The sequence below is a fragment of the Anomalospiza imberbis genome, chromosome 3 (genome assembly GCF_031753505.1).
Source record: "Anomalospiza imberbis isolate Cuckoo-Finch-1a 21T00152 chromosome 3, ASM3175350v1, whole genome shotgun sequence".
Lineage (NCBI taxonomy): Eukaryota > Metazoa > Chordata > Aves > Passeriformes > Viduidae > Anomalospiza > Anomalospiza imberbis.
Window position 1 is genome coordinate 46,066,916 of NC_089683.1, and position 18,048 is coordinate 46,084,963.

The 18,048-nt window shown below is 36.1% G+C and overlaps 1 protein-coding gene across 5 annotated transcripts in view; it reads right to left on the reverse strand.

Moving 5' to 3' along the window:
- WASF1 (WASP family member 1) overlaps nucleotides 1-18,048 on the reverse strand; it is an 87,040-nt gene that overhangs the window by 17,174 nt on the left and 51,818 nt on the right. For 4 of the 5 annotated variants that reach the window (XM_068184247.1, XM_068184246.1, XM_068184248.1 and 1 more), the window contains exons 2-3: nucleotides 11,332-11,492; nucleotides 347-481 (exon numbers count right to left, since the gene is read on the reverse strand). In XM_068184247.1, coding sequence (XP_068040348.1) covers nucleotides 347-481; nucleotides 11,332-11,492 — 296 coding nt within the window. Of the gene's footprint in view, nucleotides 1-346; nucleotides 482-11,331; nucleotides 11,493-13,932; nucleotides 14,070-18,048 lie in introns of those variants that run through there. The other variant, XM_068184250.1, reaches the window with a different exon arrangement.

Sequence of the window (18,048 nt, forward strand, 5' to 3'; positions counted from 1 at the left end):
CATTCCATGAGAATTAAGAGAATGGTTTAAAAAAAATCTCCAAGCATTCACATAATATTACATAATATTATTAATATTCCAAATACATAGCACGAAGGAAGTGACAGATACTCCTGTAGCCATTTTTATGTAAATTCTTAGTATCATTCAGTAACCATGAAAATGCTGAGTTCAGAAAGCTGCTCAAGGCTATAAAAGAAACCTGTAGCAGAAATAGAAATGGAACTTTCTTATGATGCTTTGCTGTGTGTTCTTATAAATATGATTTAAACTATTATTTCCATTTCACCTATCAGTGCTGTCTGAGTGACAAAATAAGAAATCCTCCCTGCAGGAGGTAACTTACATTCCTCTTCCTTTGGATCGAGTTGTGTAACACTGACAGACAAGCGATCTACACGTTCTTGTAAGGAGTTGACTCTAAATGAGAAACTGTGTGCTTCATTGAAAAGTTCACCAAATATATCTTCAGCATATTTACCTGAAACATGGGGGAAAAAAAATTCAAGCATACCACAAGACAGGCAAATGATTTCTTACTGTTTTAATTAAGTAATTCTAAGATGCACGAGTATCACTTATAACAACCTGTACTTACTGAGCCCGTTAAGAGTCCTTTAGAAAAGCAAATAGAAGTTAAATACTTAATATGCAACTTATTTATCAGAAATGAAACTATTTAATACATTACAGGACAGATATTCAGCTGCCATAACATTTAACTATGCTGATATGCATGGAACTGCACAGCTTCTTGGATATTTCTTAAATGGTAACTTCCAGCATCTGAAGCTGCTCCTGTCTGAGCAATAACTAATCTTTAAATTTACCTCAACACTGTTCTCAAAATGAAGAACAGCTTCCACTCCTGCTGTACAGAGAACTTTAAAATAAAGGAAAATCAGATATTTACATCTAGATAAATTAGAACCAGCCTATTCAAAAATACACACTAAAACAATCCTACTTTGAAGGCTCAAAATTCTAGTAACTGACCCATTTACACTGAAGTAAAAAAAATCCAAACAACCAAAAAAATCTCCTTTGTTCACATCAATGAACATCATATTTTTAGCACAAAAGAGCAGGAGATTCAAATGTTATGAGAAAAGGATCTGTAATGAGTTTCTCTTCTACAGAGTACTCCACATACTGCTTCTAAAGCACTCAAGACTCCATGTGAGTAGTCTGCCAATGTCACTGGAAAAATCCCACCAGACTACACAGCAGAATGTGTAGCCACACTTCTGAAGTACAATGTGATAGCTTTCAAAACCTTCTATGATATTGTGCATACATAATTCATGTACTGTTTGTGCACTTATGTTGGTTTTGGAAGTATAAATCTCACAAATTTCTAACTACCTGCTTTGCACTCAAGTCCTGACAGGTATAAAAGAAAAGGATAGCTGTGGAAATTCTGCCTTTGGTGAGCAATACATCTGGAAGTATACATAAAAACAAGGACATTTTTATATAAACACATCAAAAGAACAAAAATTAAATCCCTACAGGTACTGTGGAAACTACTTAAAGATGCTGTGTAGTAAGCAGAAGGCCAGCACACACCATTTATTAAGACTTAGGTAACAGCAATAGAAAACCAGCATGACTATACACAATGGAATATAAAAGATTATATCAGAAGAAATGTACAGAAGAAGAAAATAGAAGAGGAACAACTAGCAAACTAACAATAAATATTTCTTCAAAGACATAAGGAATAAGAAAGCCTGCCAGGGAGTCTGCAGAGCTGACTGGCAATGAAAATATGAAGGCATACAGAGAAGACAAGACCCCTGTAGACAAGCTAATTTAACACCTTCCACTGGTGTCCACTGAAGGGAACTGGAGAGACCCTGATGTCAGAACTCATTATGGGAGGCTCAAAGAAACTGAAGGGACTATATAAAAATTACAGAACTAAAGGAACAAAATGACTGGCAAATATTAGGAACAATTGTACTTATACACATTGAAACAGACAACAACAAGGTTCAAATTTTTTTTCATGGAACATCTTGAGATCTTGAGAGCTACAGACCCATAAGCCTGACATCCATACAATTTAGTATAGATCATTATGAAGAACTGAATTAGCAGACATCTGGATGATTCACGACAGAAGAGGCAGCACAGCTTTTGTAAAGGGAAATTCCGAATGGTCTAGAAGCACATAGAGAGCTATGATCTACTGAGATTTCCAAGAGGGTTTAGAAAGTCCCTAATCAAACGATTTGGGGAAAACCTAACAGATGGGGCATACAAAAGAAGTGGCACAGATAAATAATTCCTCAAAAGGTAGAAAACAGGGCATAGGAGTAAATCAGCAGTCTTCACAGTCAAGAAAGGCGAGTTTTACTAAGTTGCTATGCTGGGATTCGTGTTAATTAAGACAAGTGTAAATTACTTGAAAAAAAACAAGATCAAAGTCTGCCAATGATACAAAGTCATGAAAAAGAAACACACTGAGCATCAGGAAATACAGACAAACCTCAGCTGGTTGGAGAGGCTTCCAGGCTGAAAAATGCTGGAAGCAGGGAGATTAGAAGGAATATCCTACATGCTGTCTTTCTCTCATTCTTGGAGCAACTGCTAATAGCCACAGCAAGAAGCAGATCAAAGGCACTCCCATTCTGAGAACCTTTGTCTCGTAGCACAAGTCCACAGAAAAATATAGATGGAAAGTTAGTAAAAGTCTGCTCAGCTGGCAACTCACCTAAGACTTTCTAATATGTGCCTTGAAACTCTGAAAAGTTTATTGTGTTCTTTAACCTGCACCTGAAGAAGTGAAATTACTTAAAAATGTGAATAAGATTGTTGAAGTTTTATTACACAGATACTAAAATTTTAATGCATTTCACATAGTATGTTCAGAAATATTAATTTTAATTAGATAAATCACATAACATTCAGAGACATACAAGCTAAAATTAAAATAAAATTAAAATTTCATGTATAGAATCGAAAATTAATTTAGGAGCTGGGCTTTAAAATCCAGTAACTTCCCTTTTATATGTGTATTTTGAGGCTAAATTTTTATCTGTATCATTTCATCAAGCTTAAAATTCATCTACCTCATTAATGAGCTCCAATTGCAAATAATTCGTCTTGAAAATCTTTTCAATATGTTGCATACAGCAACAAACATACTGCAAGGAATAATTTGCCTATGCTTATGAACACTAATCCTCAAATAGGAAATACATTTAAAACAACCTGTCATGTTTGAAGCGGTATGCCAACCACGATGTCTCCACCTACCTGTGTGTTGGTGGTCTCCTTCTTTAGACAGAGGTATATTTAACCAAATGCTTCCTCTAGCAAAGCAAAATGTTTGCTTTTTGTGAAAGGTACAGCTACCATTCCAAAGAACACTATATGTGAATGCATAAATACGTACATAACACACATAACCCGGTATTTGTGTTGCCATCTCTGTGTATTCTATAGGAGTTTATCCTCAGTTTAGAATGGATTACAAAGGACATAATTACAGGTGATAATACTGAACAAAGTGTCACAAACTCAAATAAGTAAAAGAAAGTGTGAGAAAAAAAGCACTCTAGTAAACAAAGCTGAACTCATTCCACATAATTTATCGATAATATGTCAGAAGAGTAAGAATGCAAAATTAATTCCATTATATGCAATGAATATCCCAAAGTATCATTAACACTTCAGAAAATTTACAATATTATGGGCCTGCTGAAAAACTCTAGTCTTGTTTCACACAGCACAATAAAGAGAATTACAGTTCCCCATGACAATTTATATCATAAACACCTTAGGATCCTGCTCACAGTTGGATACATAATAGCAGATCAGAAAGATCAGTGGTCTTGTTTGCCTACTAAATTAAATGACAATATAAACTTCTGCAATTAAAATAATTCAATGTCTGTGAAAAGCTTATTTTACCGTATTTGAAAACCTACTTGGCATTTATTTTTATTAACAGAGCACTTTAAAAAATTTAAATAAGAGGATACATTATTATTCAGTTTTAATTAAGGAATTTATTATTCACCTTATTATTCTTTTCATAACTTTTTCTAATGTAACTAAGGGCTCTGATCACAATTAAACCTTCAGTCAGAAAGGGATACAGGAATGCAGCTGTCTCTGGTATCAGTCAATATACTTTTTTGTGACAGACAAATAAAATGTATTGGAAACAATGTTCTGTCCTTCCTCCCCTCAATAACATGCATGTACTTTGATGGCTTTCTGAACAATTATTTTTCTGACTTTTAAAACACACTTATGAGCTGAAAACAGAACAGTAGCTAGTAGCTACTAACTGAAAATAAGAATAAAAATTATACTGCTTACTGCCTTCTTCATTTTTTAAAAATGAAAACCACCAAAACATGTATCACCCACTCCATTTCCATTCACTACCATGGCAATAAGTGTACAATGGCTTATAAAATGTAAAAAAAAAAAATCTGATCAGTTTTACAGTGCTTTGCTTTCACCAAATGTCTCTTCTAATTTGTTTTATCTCCTAATTTCCCCCTGTAATTTCTTAAGCATTTGTCCAACCTCCCTGTCTTTTATCCACAAATGAGTAATTGCTAATTATCTAACACACTAAAATGAAAACATACTAAGGTAAAAGAAATGGGGTTTTTTATCTTGTTTTAGGAGACTGGGTACATATCAGATGAACTGAAGTCAACCACAACGTCCACATCAGGTTCTGGACAGTATTTCAGTCTAATTAAATAAAGCATGACAAAGAAATGTCTTCAAAGGCTTTATTATTGTGTTGTTCAAATTCTTAGAACCATACCAATGATCAGGGCATACACGAGCAGTCCTGAAATCCACCTGAACTCTGGCATTCTCAATGCTGTATCTGTTGGCAAACCCTAAGGAAAAGCCATTTAAATTAATCATTCTGAAACACTAGATCAGTTACCAACAGATTTAGTTACAGGCTCTCAGACAACGAGTGGGACATGAGTCCCGAACCAGGACTTGTGGAAGAAGTCACTTCTTTACTATCCTTCAGCATTGCTAAAGAAAAAGAGTTCCAAACCCCAGCCTGAAGCAGCACCCTGTAGATAAGTTATGGCATTGGCAGCCTTTGTGAAACATGGTCAGAATTTGATGTAGCTACCTGGAAAAACACATTCACTACACACAGTGCTCAGTGCCATAAACCAGCATCATTCTGTGAAATTCAAGAGGATGACTGATAAAACTCAGGCCAATGCAAGATGCAGCAAGCAGGATATTCAAAATAAGACAATTGTTCGATCCTGCCAGAAGTATTGATTTAAATTAAATTAGATTTAAGTGATCTGTCAGACTTCTGGGGCTCAGTGGTGTGTGTGTGTGTGTTTGCATATTTTAATGTTTAAAAACCTAAAATCTAACCTAACACATTTATTATTGAACTAAATTATAAAAATACATAATACATTAAATATGTGGTGACATTATTAAGTACAAAGTATAATAAAGAGTTATGTCACTAAAATTAATATTAATACTATTTGATATTAAAATAGTAAATATATTGATATAATGAATTACAAAACCCCCAAAATAATATTAGCTTAAAAATTTAAGTTTGGCAATTAAAAAAAACCATAAATTGCTAAAACATCTCAAAGAATAAGCTTAGAATTTAGTCTGTTACCCACCTATACACTATTATTCCTTAATCTCTATTATTTCATTTCTGTTCACACACTATACAATATTTTTGTCCACTACCTTTTCTAAAAAATAAAGATACAGAACAAAAATAGCTGTAAAACATGTCATGTCCCACTGCCCAATCCCTTCCCAATATACTTACACTGTGCAAAATTACATTATTCACTAATGAATAGTTCCTTTTTACACAATATAGTGTATTTATTAGAAAATATTCTCTCAGGATAATTAGTTACCACATAAGCCACTCACAATATATAACCAAGGTTCCTTTATAGAGCAAAACAGGAAAGATATTCTAAGTCTACTAATACATTTTTCCTCCTTCATTATTTCTGACATATAATTTAACATATCCATAGCCTGTTGATTCAGCTTCAGATCTTCACTACATAATTTACTTTTTAGAAAAAAACAAGATGCATCTGAGTTTGAATGTCTGGGCTTATTTCTCATCAGGATCATTTCAACCTCACAGCTACATGATTGGGAAACAGACTAAAACAGACTACTAAAATCTAGGAGACTGAACTTGGAGATAAGAACCTTGGTAGATCCTTGGGAACTCCATTGGTTATGGCTGAGCAAGCTCTGAAAAATGACATACTAAATACATAGCACTGATGCTAATTAGGAACTTCCATTATGAAAATGTGAGGGCAGTCCACAAACATTATAGTAGGAGTATCAAAGTACTGAGGAGACAACTTGATTCCTTTAGCCAGGAAAATTGAACCAGATGTTTATCAGACAACCTGACCAGGGCATCAAAAGTATCAAATAAACTTTGTTAAAGGCCTTATCGAGAGCAGGTCTGATGCCTCTTGCTGACATCCAAAAAGAAGAAGTCAGCCTTCAAAAATCTTCAGCCATGGAAGTCTGAGATACCATTTGTTACCACCCACTGAGGATATTATCAAGTAAACCAGCTGAGATTATCATTATGTATTCAGAAATCTGTGGAAGAGACTGCTGAGAGCTAAACTTAGTGGAAAGTAGCAGTGCTAATGATCATTTCACAGGGAAGTCTTGCTCTTCCTTTCATTTCTAACATAACCCAAATTCACTGCTTTATGTAGGCAAAGAATTAAGGACAGGTGGGACTTTTTTCTGCTAACACATAGTTGCTTTCAGTGAAACTTTACTGACCCCTTGCTCATCCTCTCATTACCATTCGGGATGGACACAAAACAGCGCCGCGTTGCCACTGCTGCAAAGACAACATCAAGAAATCAGATGGAAGATTTTGAGAGGTTGGGGTTCTCTCAAGCTGCGTTAGCCTTTAGTTTTCACGTCCATCCGTTTCCTTACCCCCTCGTGCATAAGAACACTTGTGTTCCCTGGCAATTGTAATAATAATGAATAAAGAGGAGTGACTAATGAAGAAAGTTCACAATGAATGTCTCCCTGAGCACACTGAGAAGGAGGCTGGGCAGGGCAAGATGCAACACAGGGGTTCTGGAATACTGACTGAAGCTCTAGCTGCAGATCTGCAGACACTTACTTCCAATCATGCAGCATGGGGAACCTTACCATGTACTGAAGATGTTCACACACGCTGAAGAGAGAGGCTGGTCTTTGAGCTCAAGAGGCCTGGTTCTAAAAATTAGTTGCAGTCCCAACACTTTGCAGCTAGGTATTTCTGGAGAAATATTTCCCACTTACTGAATGTTAATTCCCTAAGTCATGACAAACTGAAGGTTTTCCTGAGCTGAAAAGTGTTTCTCACAATATAAGAAAAAAGTGTCTCTCACAAGATGAATGCTTTTGGGGAAGGCATGGTAAGAAAAAAATAAGAAAGAAAACTTAAGCACATCTGAGAAGAAAAAATAAGGGGGATAAATTATTTGCTCCAAAGTCAGGCTTTCACTCCTGAAAACTTACAAATAAGGGGCAAGAAAAAGAAAGAATTAGACGAAAACAGTAAAAATAGATATGCTACACAGAAAAGACAGAAAGAGGGAAAAGGCTACAAAAGGTTAAATGTTAAGTGAAAATTGTTTTCACTAACATATAAGGCAGTCCAGCTTAGCAGAATTATGCAGCATTCTCTTTGGTTATGCAGAGGTAAATGAAAAAATGAGGAATGACATCTTGCTATGATTGGATAAAAGGCCTAGTTTGAATGCCTGCAATACAAATATTCATTAAAGGCACATACTCAAAAAGAGAAATGTTCTCCTCCCTAGATGGAGGTGTCAGAGACCGGGCCGAGAACAAACCCCATCAGTTAAGTTTCTTATGTGGTACAGAGATTCTGTTTCCATGGAACAGCTGAATAAAAGGAAAAACAAGATTGGTCAATAGCTGTGAACAAAATGAGGAGGCTACATTCACACAAGAGGACTATTTATCTGCCTTCTAACAATGGCACAGCTGCACAATGCTATCAGTTGTGTTTCATGTATGCGGGAATGTTATGGCCTGACATACACCAACGTATAGAGAGCACTAATGTATGTGCAATATTGCTGCAAACATTCAGTAAGCACTTCCTCAAAGCAGATACTGTTAAAAAGAAAGAAATACAGGGAAAAATGGCTAGGAAACTAAGACAGCTGTTGCTGTTGTCCAGAGAGTTTCTGTTCTGCCACAGTGCTAAGAAAAACTGTCAGAAAACAGATACTTTTATGAAATAAGAGAAGACTGGGAATAGACAGGGAGAAAAATTACTTACTAGCAATTTTGTATGTTGTATCATGACAGACTGACATGTTTTCATGCTTCAGGGATAAAGGCAAGGACTATCACTCAAAGCAGAAATAAATATTTAGTCCTTTGATCTCTACTTCTTTTAAAGGTCGAAAAATTTCTCAAACTCAACAATTAGAAGCAGCACATCAAATAAGCTATGAAAGGTTTGATAATTTTTATGGAGACACATGGTAGTTATCACTGACATAGTGATATAAACCTCTTTAAATTTTATACTGAAACACAGGAAAACAGAATTCCTGTCATTTCAAAGGTATTGTTTCTGCTTGTATATCATATTTAAATGTATCCAAGATCATAGAAATACAATCCTATTCAGGTTAAAAGACCTCCAAAAGTCATTTAGTCCAACACCCTGTGCAAAGCAGATCCAATTGGATCCAGCTGCTTGACTAGTCCAGTTGAGTTCTGAGTATCTCCAAAAATGGAGATCCAATGACTTGCATGACAAAACTCTATGCTTATTTTTTCTCAAAAATGACTTTTGGTATTGTTTAGAGTACTGGTGGTTCCAATTCCATGATAGCACTCTTTCTCCATATCATGTCAGAAGAAAGGTTAAGACTGCCTGGTCTTGAGAATCATAACCATAATGTCAGAAGATTGATCCTCTATTTGAGGGTAAGTAAATTAAAAATCTTAGAGACAGAGATGACTGATTGTTAATCAGGTCAAAGACCATTTATTTAAATATGCATAACTTTACCAGCAAAAGCAAAAGCAGCTTTAGTTTAAAGGAAACAAAACACTACCAGAGCTCTCAGTTTCTACCCTCAGAGTAAAGCTCATTTTGTCTACAACTTAAAGGCTGATTGTCAAACATACACATTATCCATGGAAAACAAAAAGGGAAGGACTGCAGAGAAGCTGGTTGCCAGGGGACTGCTGCAAAACCATGCCTGCTGGCTGTGACTCACAGGCAAATACTAAAATTTATCTGCATGTCAGCAGACCTCGCTGTACACCCCTAACAGCAACACGCCAAGTGAAGACTGGTTATTTGGGTTTAAGCATGAGACACAAAATTCCTATTCCTGGACTCCTGAATATTTTTGAATTTGTATTGCTCCTAGCATAAACAGGCAGAAAAGCTAAAAGAATTCTGGAACAAAATACTTTCACAAGTACCCAAACCTTTGTAACATGATCCCTATTTTTAAAGAAGAATCTTTAGTACTGCAGAGAAATAAGGACTAGTTTGCAAAACATGTTCTATTTCAATTGCAGGAAAAAAGTTTGGGTTTTTGTTTTTGTTGAAAACACACACAAGTATCAGACAAAAACTTGGTATAAACAGATGAATGCATGTTTCAAGGAAGAACCACACTGCTTTTACAAAGAGGAGGTATACGGTTATGGTTAAATTCCCTTGCAAATGTTTCTCTGTGCTATATGTTAGGCAAACCATGTAATAAAAGTGCGAGCATTCAAAAGATATTCTTAATTTCTTTTTTTCTTCCTTAATTGAGTCCTTTCTGTTTTAGTATTGCTTCATCCTCACCTCCTCATAAGCAGCAGTAAATACAACATCAGATACAAGATCTGTATACCAAGAAAACATAGCAAAGACACCTGAATCTCAATAAGTGAATCCGAGACCATGATGTTGAGTTAGAAGTTACTGTTGGGTTTTTGAGGGTCAAATAATACTTCCAAATGAAAATGGCAAATATATATTTGGCACGCCACCTACAAAAGCAAACTCCCTAGATGAAGCTTATAATCAAGTGACAATTTTTTAAATAAGCAAACTAAAATAAAATAATACAACATTAATAAGAGTGACTTGGAAGGGGAGCCTAGTACATGAGCAGCTAGTTTGGAAAGGGCTTTTGGCAGAGTGAAGCAAAACCACAGATGATGATTATATACTGCATCCTGATATGATATGCTCTTGGTTCACTGAAAAGTATTCAAATAGTTATTTTCCTTTGTTTCTCCTGTTCATTAATAATATTAACATTATTAATATATTAATATTAACATATTAATAATGTTCATATTTATGTGCTGTAAGCATTCCTGTCTCAATTCCATAATTCAATGTCCTCAATTAAGTCTTCCACCTAATGGCACCCTAACAGTTTTGAAAGGCTGCCACAACAGACACCATACAGTGTATCATCAAACCAATAATTAAATCAATCTAATCAACAAATTAGGCTACATCACCTGTGACTCTAAGAAAATGATGCAGCTGAAAGAGTTTTCACACTTTAGATGTATATACACGCGCATTTAAATATTTAATGTGTTGGTAGTTTTAATAACGTCTTAGTGGTTCAAAAGCACTTGTAATATTGGAAATTCAAAATGTGATCATGCTGGTTCATCTAACAACTTTTTAAGTTGCTGTAACTTAAAGCAGAAACAAGCCAGAGATCAGTCTTTTCAGCAAAACTCCTTCAGAGTTTCACAGCTGGAGAAGTATTCACTCCTCGCAAGTGCAACAAGGGTACAATTGCTGACAGAGGGAGAAGAAGGAAGAAAAATCTTTAACTATTTTAAATACCATATAATAATTACATTTCTGGGTATACTATTTCAAAAGGCAACTCCTCTTTTTTCCTGAATGACCACAACATGACTAAGGGTTTAAGCAGAGAGAATTAAGCAACCAGTGACATATTTCTCATTAAGTCATCTTCCCTATCAAGAATTGCTCTAAGGTTAGCAATTACTGACTTCATCAATTACCAGCTATCTTTTCCTGTCATATTCCTCTGGTAACAAATATATGGATGAAGTGTTTTAAGATGTGCTGCTAGAAAACGTCCTAGTTTTCCTTCACAGACATCCATGCTAGACACTACCTAAAAAAACACCACATTCCAGACCCAGTGACAATTTTCTACTGAGAAACTGAAAAGGTGTTCATACTTAAAACACTGTGGCTGTAAAATATATTAGTTCTAAATACAGCTATTAAGACAATGTACTTACTTAGGCTGCTCAGTTGTCTGATTATATTTGCCAAGGAAATATTGGTGACACATTCCAACTCATTCTTGATACCTCTGGGCAGAGCTGTGTGGCACAAGTGCCTGGGGTCTATGTTCCTTTTTACCAGTGGCATTCTGAAATGTATCAGAGGACCAGCAAACCTGCAAAGAAAATAGACACAGTACTGTTATAATTTTAATTGTAAATATTTTAAATTCAGGTTCTGTTTGAAGTTAAATTGACTAATCCCAACAGATAAAAATAGCTCCACAGTACTGATGGAATTCCCTGCTCTGCGAGTACCTAAATATTTTCTTCTTTTCCCAGAGAAAGATTATTTCATTCTCTCTGTTTAGATCTTTACCTGATTCAGATTCCACTGAAGTGACAAGTAATTTTTTACAGTTTTTGTTTTTCCTAAACCCCCCGCCCCCTAAAAAAGACAGGAAAATCTCTGCAGTCCAAAACCATTAAAAAAAGATTATGTTCTTGATGGACTACTTCCTTATTCAGTGCAAGCAAAATCCAACAAAAAGTCCTTTTGTTATGAGGTCAAAGTCGAACTAGTTGTCGTCCATTATAGTCGAAAGGTAGATATGATTCCTCCATTGTGTCATGCTACCAGCAAGAGTCACCCTTCTAATCTGAACATCACTTCTAAATCATACATAGTCAAGGCAGGAAAAGAGAAGATGTTGCCCTTCTCCCTACACTGCTACTGACAATTCAGCTTGCAGTGCATCCTCCAAATATGAAAGTCTTCACAGTAGACTTGTAGTGCAATACCCTCCAGGACTCAGAAATCCTACCCCTTCACACTTTTCACATTCAAATGGTAAATACAGCAAGAGTCTTTACTAGTTCTACAGACAGCATAAGAATTGTCTAAGGCTGTGAATCCCAGGTTGGTAATTTTCTGCACCCATGACACTAATTGGAAGGAGTTTCCCAGAGGGCAAGTTACATCCTTCATCTTATTAGTGCTGCTTATTATTTATTTTTATTACTATAATGTTATTATATTTTATATTGTATTATTATGTATTATAATATATTTATTATATTATTATATATATTTATATGATATTATTATATTTTATCATTATATTGTTATTGCCCATTTACTAAAATTCTTCTTCACAAAAAGCTTATTTCCTAAAATCTGTATTTTTTCATCACTTGTCATGTAACACTCTGACAAGATTCTCACTTGATATACGGAGAATGGATACATTTAGTGTTGGTGTAAGTTATTCTCCCTTCCCACTGCAGAAGAGATTACACTTTCTCCAGACCAAAGGAAAACAGGTTTTCCACAACGCAACCCATATGCAGCTCCTCAACCACCCAGCCTGCCTGTTTCATCTGTCCTCTGCTTAGAAGTCTTACCCTAGAATGTTCTCAAGATGCAGCCAGTTCTTTGTGTTGAGCCACAGAATGCACTTTCCCTACAGTATATATTTATCCAGTATATATTTAGCCTTACTTGGTCAAAACTGAGAGGTTTTTTTTTGCACAATAGGATAAGATAGAGCTGAAATTTTGCTGACCTAGAATGGCACAGTGAATTAGAAGACACAAAGGTGACTGTAAAGGAGTACTTTCACCTCACAGACTGCTTAGATTTCTCCTTGCCTGGGCTCCTGGGAGTATATTCTTTCATTGAAGCCAGGGCTCATAGCTGATGGACCCAGGTGGGATCCTTAAGTGGACCTAAAAAACACCTCTGTGTTTCCAGGATCCGATTGCATCTCGTTCATTTCATTTTAACATCATGTCTACAACCCCTATTTTCTTGACAGAACAATCAAAAATACTCTATGCTTTTTATTTACTTGTATTTTCTAGAAATATCCCAAATCTTTCTAGTCACTAAGTACCTAAGTACTGAAAAGCTAGACTTTACACACAAACCAAATAAAATAAAAAGTGCAAATCTAAATGCTGTCTCAGATGGAAGCAATGAAAAAGTGCTCACGAATGCTTAACTATAGGTTTGTTATCATGGTTCCCCAACAAAAAATAAAGGAACCATTCTGTCCCTGTCAAAGAAACACAACAAATAATACGTGAGCAATGTTCTACAGAAGCAATTAAATATTAATTCCAAAGTTGAGCTCTTTCTTGATTACTGCTTTAATGACAGTGTTGCATAAATACCAAGTAGACAAGTCTTTTAAAAATGGTCCAAACAAGTATGTAGATAAACATTTTCACAGAAAAATTTCACACTTTCAACATTTTCTAATATCTGAATAATGCTGTTGTGGCTGTCCTACACAAACACATAGTATAACAAGAAAAGGTAGCAGTAGGAGCAGTAAGTATGCTAAAAGGTGTAGTTTTCAAAGAGGAATAAATTTGGAAGGGAAACAGACAACAGAAGATATAACTGACACCTTCAAAAATATTCCTAATGTTTGAAAACTATGCAAAGCCTAAAGAGAGGGTATTTACCAGATTCCCACAGAAACAAAACAAGGGAGGCAAGAAAGGAAAATACCACTTAAACATGCTTAAAACAAAGGAAAAGGCATTTCACACAATGTTCAATAAATTCTGAAACTAATTGCCACAGGATGCTCTATACAACAAAAGTACCTGCTGGTAATTTGTCCACTATGGGCCTCATATTCTTTGCAGTTTGTTGCAACCACTAGAAGGTCTTGATGATTCCTTCCCAATTGTAACTAGTGATCCCAACACAGGGAGTAACAGGTGTGCAACAGCAAGTGGAACTTTACTGTTCTCACACAATTTCTTCACTCCTACAAAAGATATTTTCCCTAAAGTAGTTCATAACAAGAAAGCTGAAAAAATCTGAAATCACTATGTTTATTATGTAGCTTTAGAGCTGCGAAAGAGGAAAAAACAAAAAAGGCATTGTTACAATCTTTTATATCCTTTAGGCAAAATGCAAAAAAAACCTGCACACATCCTCCTCCCCTCCTCCCCGCAACCCCAGCTCCCAAACCATGCATTACCCAAGCCACTAGGGCAGCAAAGGAAAAATTCATTCCGAGATCATGAAATCCTGTTACCATGTCACTCCCAAGTAAGCCCTGGGAAGTGCTCACAACCCCAGGCAGGCAGAAGAGAGAAGCAGCTTGTCAGTGCATAAGAGGATCCCTCGGTTGAGAGGTTACATGACACCTCCTCAGAGGTTTACAGCTCTCCTCCTGTCACACACACAGGTCTCCCTCCCCTCAGCTCCACTGCTTCCCAGCTCAGAACTCAGGAAGGCAAGGCAATCCTCAAACACAACTACCTCCTCTTCCCTGCAATTCCATGCAGATCTTTGGAGGCAGCTATTCGGAAGTGAAGAGGCACTAGTTTGCACTCAGTTCACTGGAAGTACTTTACTCCGTAGTGATCTTAAAATGAAACTCCTCCTTGCAAAGAGATGCCGATGTCATTTGGAGAGACACTATTGAAAACTCTTCTGCCCCACTTCCTATACATCCTTTGAAGCACTCTGAATCCACTAGAGAAGCCAACTGTAATCTTCTTTGCAAAACCCTTTGCTACTTCAGTTGCACAATGGCTGGCACAAACTCATCTCCCCCACATATGTTTCGAGTATGAGTAGAGAATACAACTGTGTGTACATAACAGTTATGCCGAATGTTTTTGTTAAGCTACTATGCTTTCATATGTCATTTTTCAGGAATTAGGTAAAATGCTCGAGTTGATTTTCAATTAGTTCCTATTACTTAAAAAACTAGCAGAGCAAGGCACTAAAGAGAGCTAATTAAAATGTTTTCAGAATAACAGACTTAACGAGATTTGACCACACTTCTTATCAAAAAAGCAAGTTGTTGAGTATGTTGCCCAGTCCTCTTCAGCTATTGGGGATCTTAGGGGGTGAGTGAGACTTCTCCCACAGTTCCCAAGCACTGCTGGCAGTAGCTCAGAAACTTTAGAAACCTGCTCGTAGGGTACCTGTCCCCCACGGCCACAGCCCCTGGCTCCGAGCAGGACAGTGTCCCCCAGCTGCTGGTGCTCAGAGAAGGCCCTGGGGAGCACTGGGGTAGGAAACAAGCTACCACTTTCCATTCAACGCCCTCCTGTAGATATATTTCAGAATTGCAAGATGTGTGGAGAAATGTTACGTGACTTCCTAGAAGCTTGTGAAAAATCTGAGGTGTCAGTAGTCACAGTAACCATTCAGGTTTTCTAACGAGTATAGTAAGACAAGTAGGAGTGAAAACACAACAATAAAGGTGGGGAAAATGAACCTGCCCCACAGTTTAACTAAAAATTAAATTACACTTCAGTTTCATTTTCAGACGACTAATGAAATTTCACCATCACATGGTTTTTATTAATGAAAGTTTACTTCTGATTAGGTTACATTTCATCCTTACTAAAAATGTCATTATTTTCTTAGCATTAATGAAAGATATTAATCTATTATTTTTTCTATAACATGCTAATAATCCAGCACTGAATGCCCTTGCTTTGATGGAGTCAAATTTATATCCAGCCATTTCCAGAGTATATCTTTAGACCTCAGTATTACAATATTACTTGTAATTTTCCTTTAACAATGTGCAACAGCAATGCCTTTCATATGCCCCATTTAATTGATCACGTTCCAGCTGCTGGCAGAACAGACCAGTTTCAAATGCAACAATCAATTTAACACTTCCCCACCCACCCTAGGAAACACAAATAGAATATATAATAGTTCTTATATTTGCTTACATAATCGTGTACTAACTGCATCTACGCTATACACAAGCTAATAAAAAACCTTAAATGTGTTAACAAATCTGGTAAAATCAGAATTGCGTAAGTTAAAAAACTGAGCCCATTCTCCTGGTAAATTTTCTTTTAATTATATTACAATTTTAATTATATTACAAGACATCGTAAGTCATACCAGTTGCAGAAAATCCAAAGATGAAGTTCTTATAATGCACTCCTCTACTATGAAAGGTAAATGTGCAAAGAATTTGTGTTCCTTGTTTTTCAGCAGCTCTCACTGCAAGATCAAGATCAGGTACAAGTTTAAGAAGAAACAGACACCTACAGTGTGGAGTCCTTCAACAAAGTAGGCCACAACCACCTACTGCTGAGTCAACATGACAATTTTAAAACTCTAAAGGTAATTAACATCCCTTAAAGGACACATCTCAGATCTGACAAGATGACAACTGACATCTTAAATTGGCAATTCCACAGAAATTGATTAAAGTTACAGTTTTGAAATACTTTCTGTTTGTGAGCCATGTCGCAGAACGGAAAACCTTCTCCTTGGAACATTTCCCTCAAATCTCAGTCTTCTGCAACTCACTTTCAAAAATTTTTTCTAAGTTCAACTAACTAGGAAAAGACTTTATTGCAACTAAAAAAACATGTGAAAGAAAATAAATGTGGAATATATTACTGGAATGTGATGTTGACATCACTACTCTTTAAGAAGGAGCATAAAATGAATAATTTGCATCTTAAGACCTCCTATACTAGATTGTCTATTCAAAAAAGTTGTGACATATTTACAGAATCATAGAATATCCTGAGCTGAAAGAAATCCATCACGATCATCAAGTCCAACTCCTGGCCCTGCACAGGACACTCCAAGAATCACACCTTGTGCCTGAGAGCATTGTCCAAACACTTCTTGAACCCTGTCAGGCTTGGTGCTGTGACCACTTCCCTGGGGAGCCTGTCCTGTGCCCAACCATGCTCTGGGTGAAGAACTTTTTCCTGATATCCAATCTAAACCTCCCCTGTTTCATGCTGCTTCCTCGAGTCCTGTCTCTAGTCACAAGAGTTTGGTAAACCTAAGGAGCAATGCCTATAAAAGGCACAGAATGTAAGTTGATAATTTCTTTTTTCATTAAACCACAGAGTCACCACTAAAATATGTCATATTTCCTTTGTAGTCACAAATGTGAAAAATACTGTCCCCCAAGTAATAACAACAACAATCTCTCAAAACATTCTCTATATATTCTGTTGCTGAACTGATGATAAGATTATTTCGGGATAGATTAATGTCAATGGGTCACTGAATGCTCTAACTCAATAGCATTGTATAGGAAAGCATTTGATTAGCAAGACAGTAATTAAACGATTGCGCAAACCAATCTACTTCATATAACTATAAAATATATTTAAAAGTAATTTGCAATTTTTATTCTGTATTTAATATTGACTGAGTTCTGTATTGTATTAATTGTCTGGGGCAATTAGTATTTTCCTCCTATAGAACAAGCTGTAATTGTCTCAGCACATCTGTCACATCAGATAAGCAGAAAAGAGAGCACAGTCACAAATACGGGTAGGACTTGAGTTCTACTCAATCTCTAAGGCATAATTACAGTGTTAAAAATATTTTTCAGCTACTACCATCCAGGCAATTTTCTCTCAGGTGTGTATCACAAGACTACAGTCTCTCCCTATGCCTGTGTGCACACCTGCACACACACCTGCACACTCATCTTTAAAGCACACAAAAAAAAAAAATTTGAAAATCAATTTGGATTTGATCACAGACACAGACTGCAGCCACATCTACTTCCTTGTCAAAATTTAAAAGTTTAATATTTATTCAGCTAAACATATGTAAACAAGGGCAATAATTTTTACACTGGAAAAGAAAAAGCTGTATTTTAAGCCCTATGTAGCCTGTGACTACCATGAATTAGTATCATCAAAATGAAGGCAATTTTGGCAAGCTATGAGTGGAAAGAAATTGAGGGATTAATA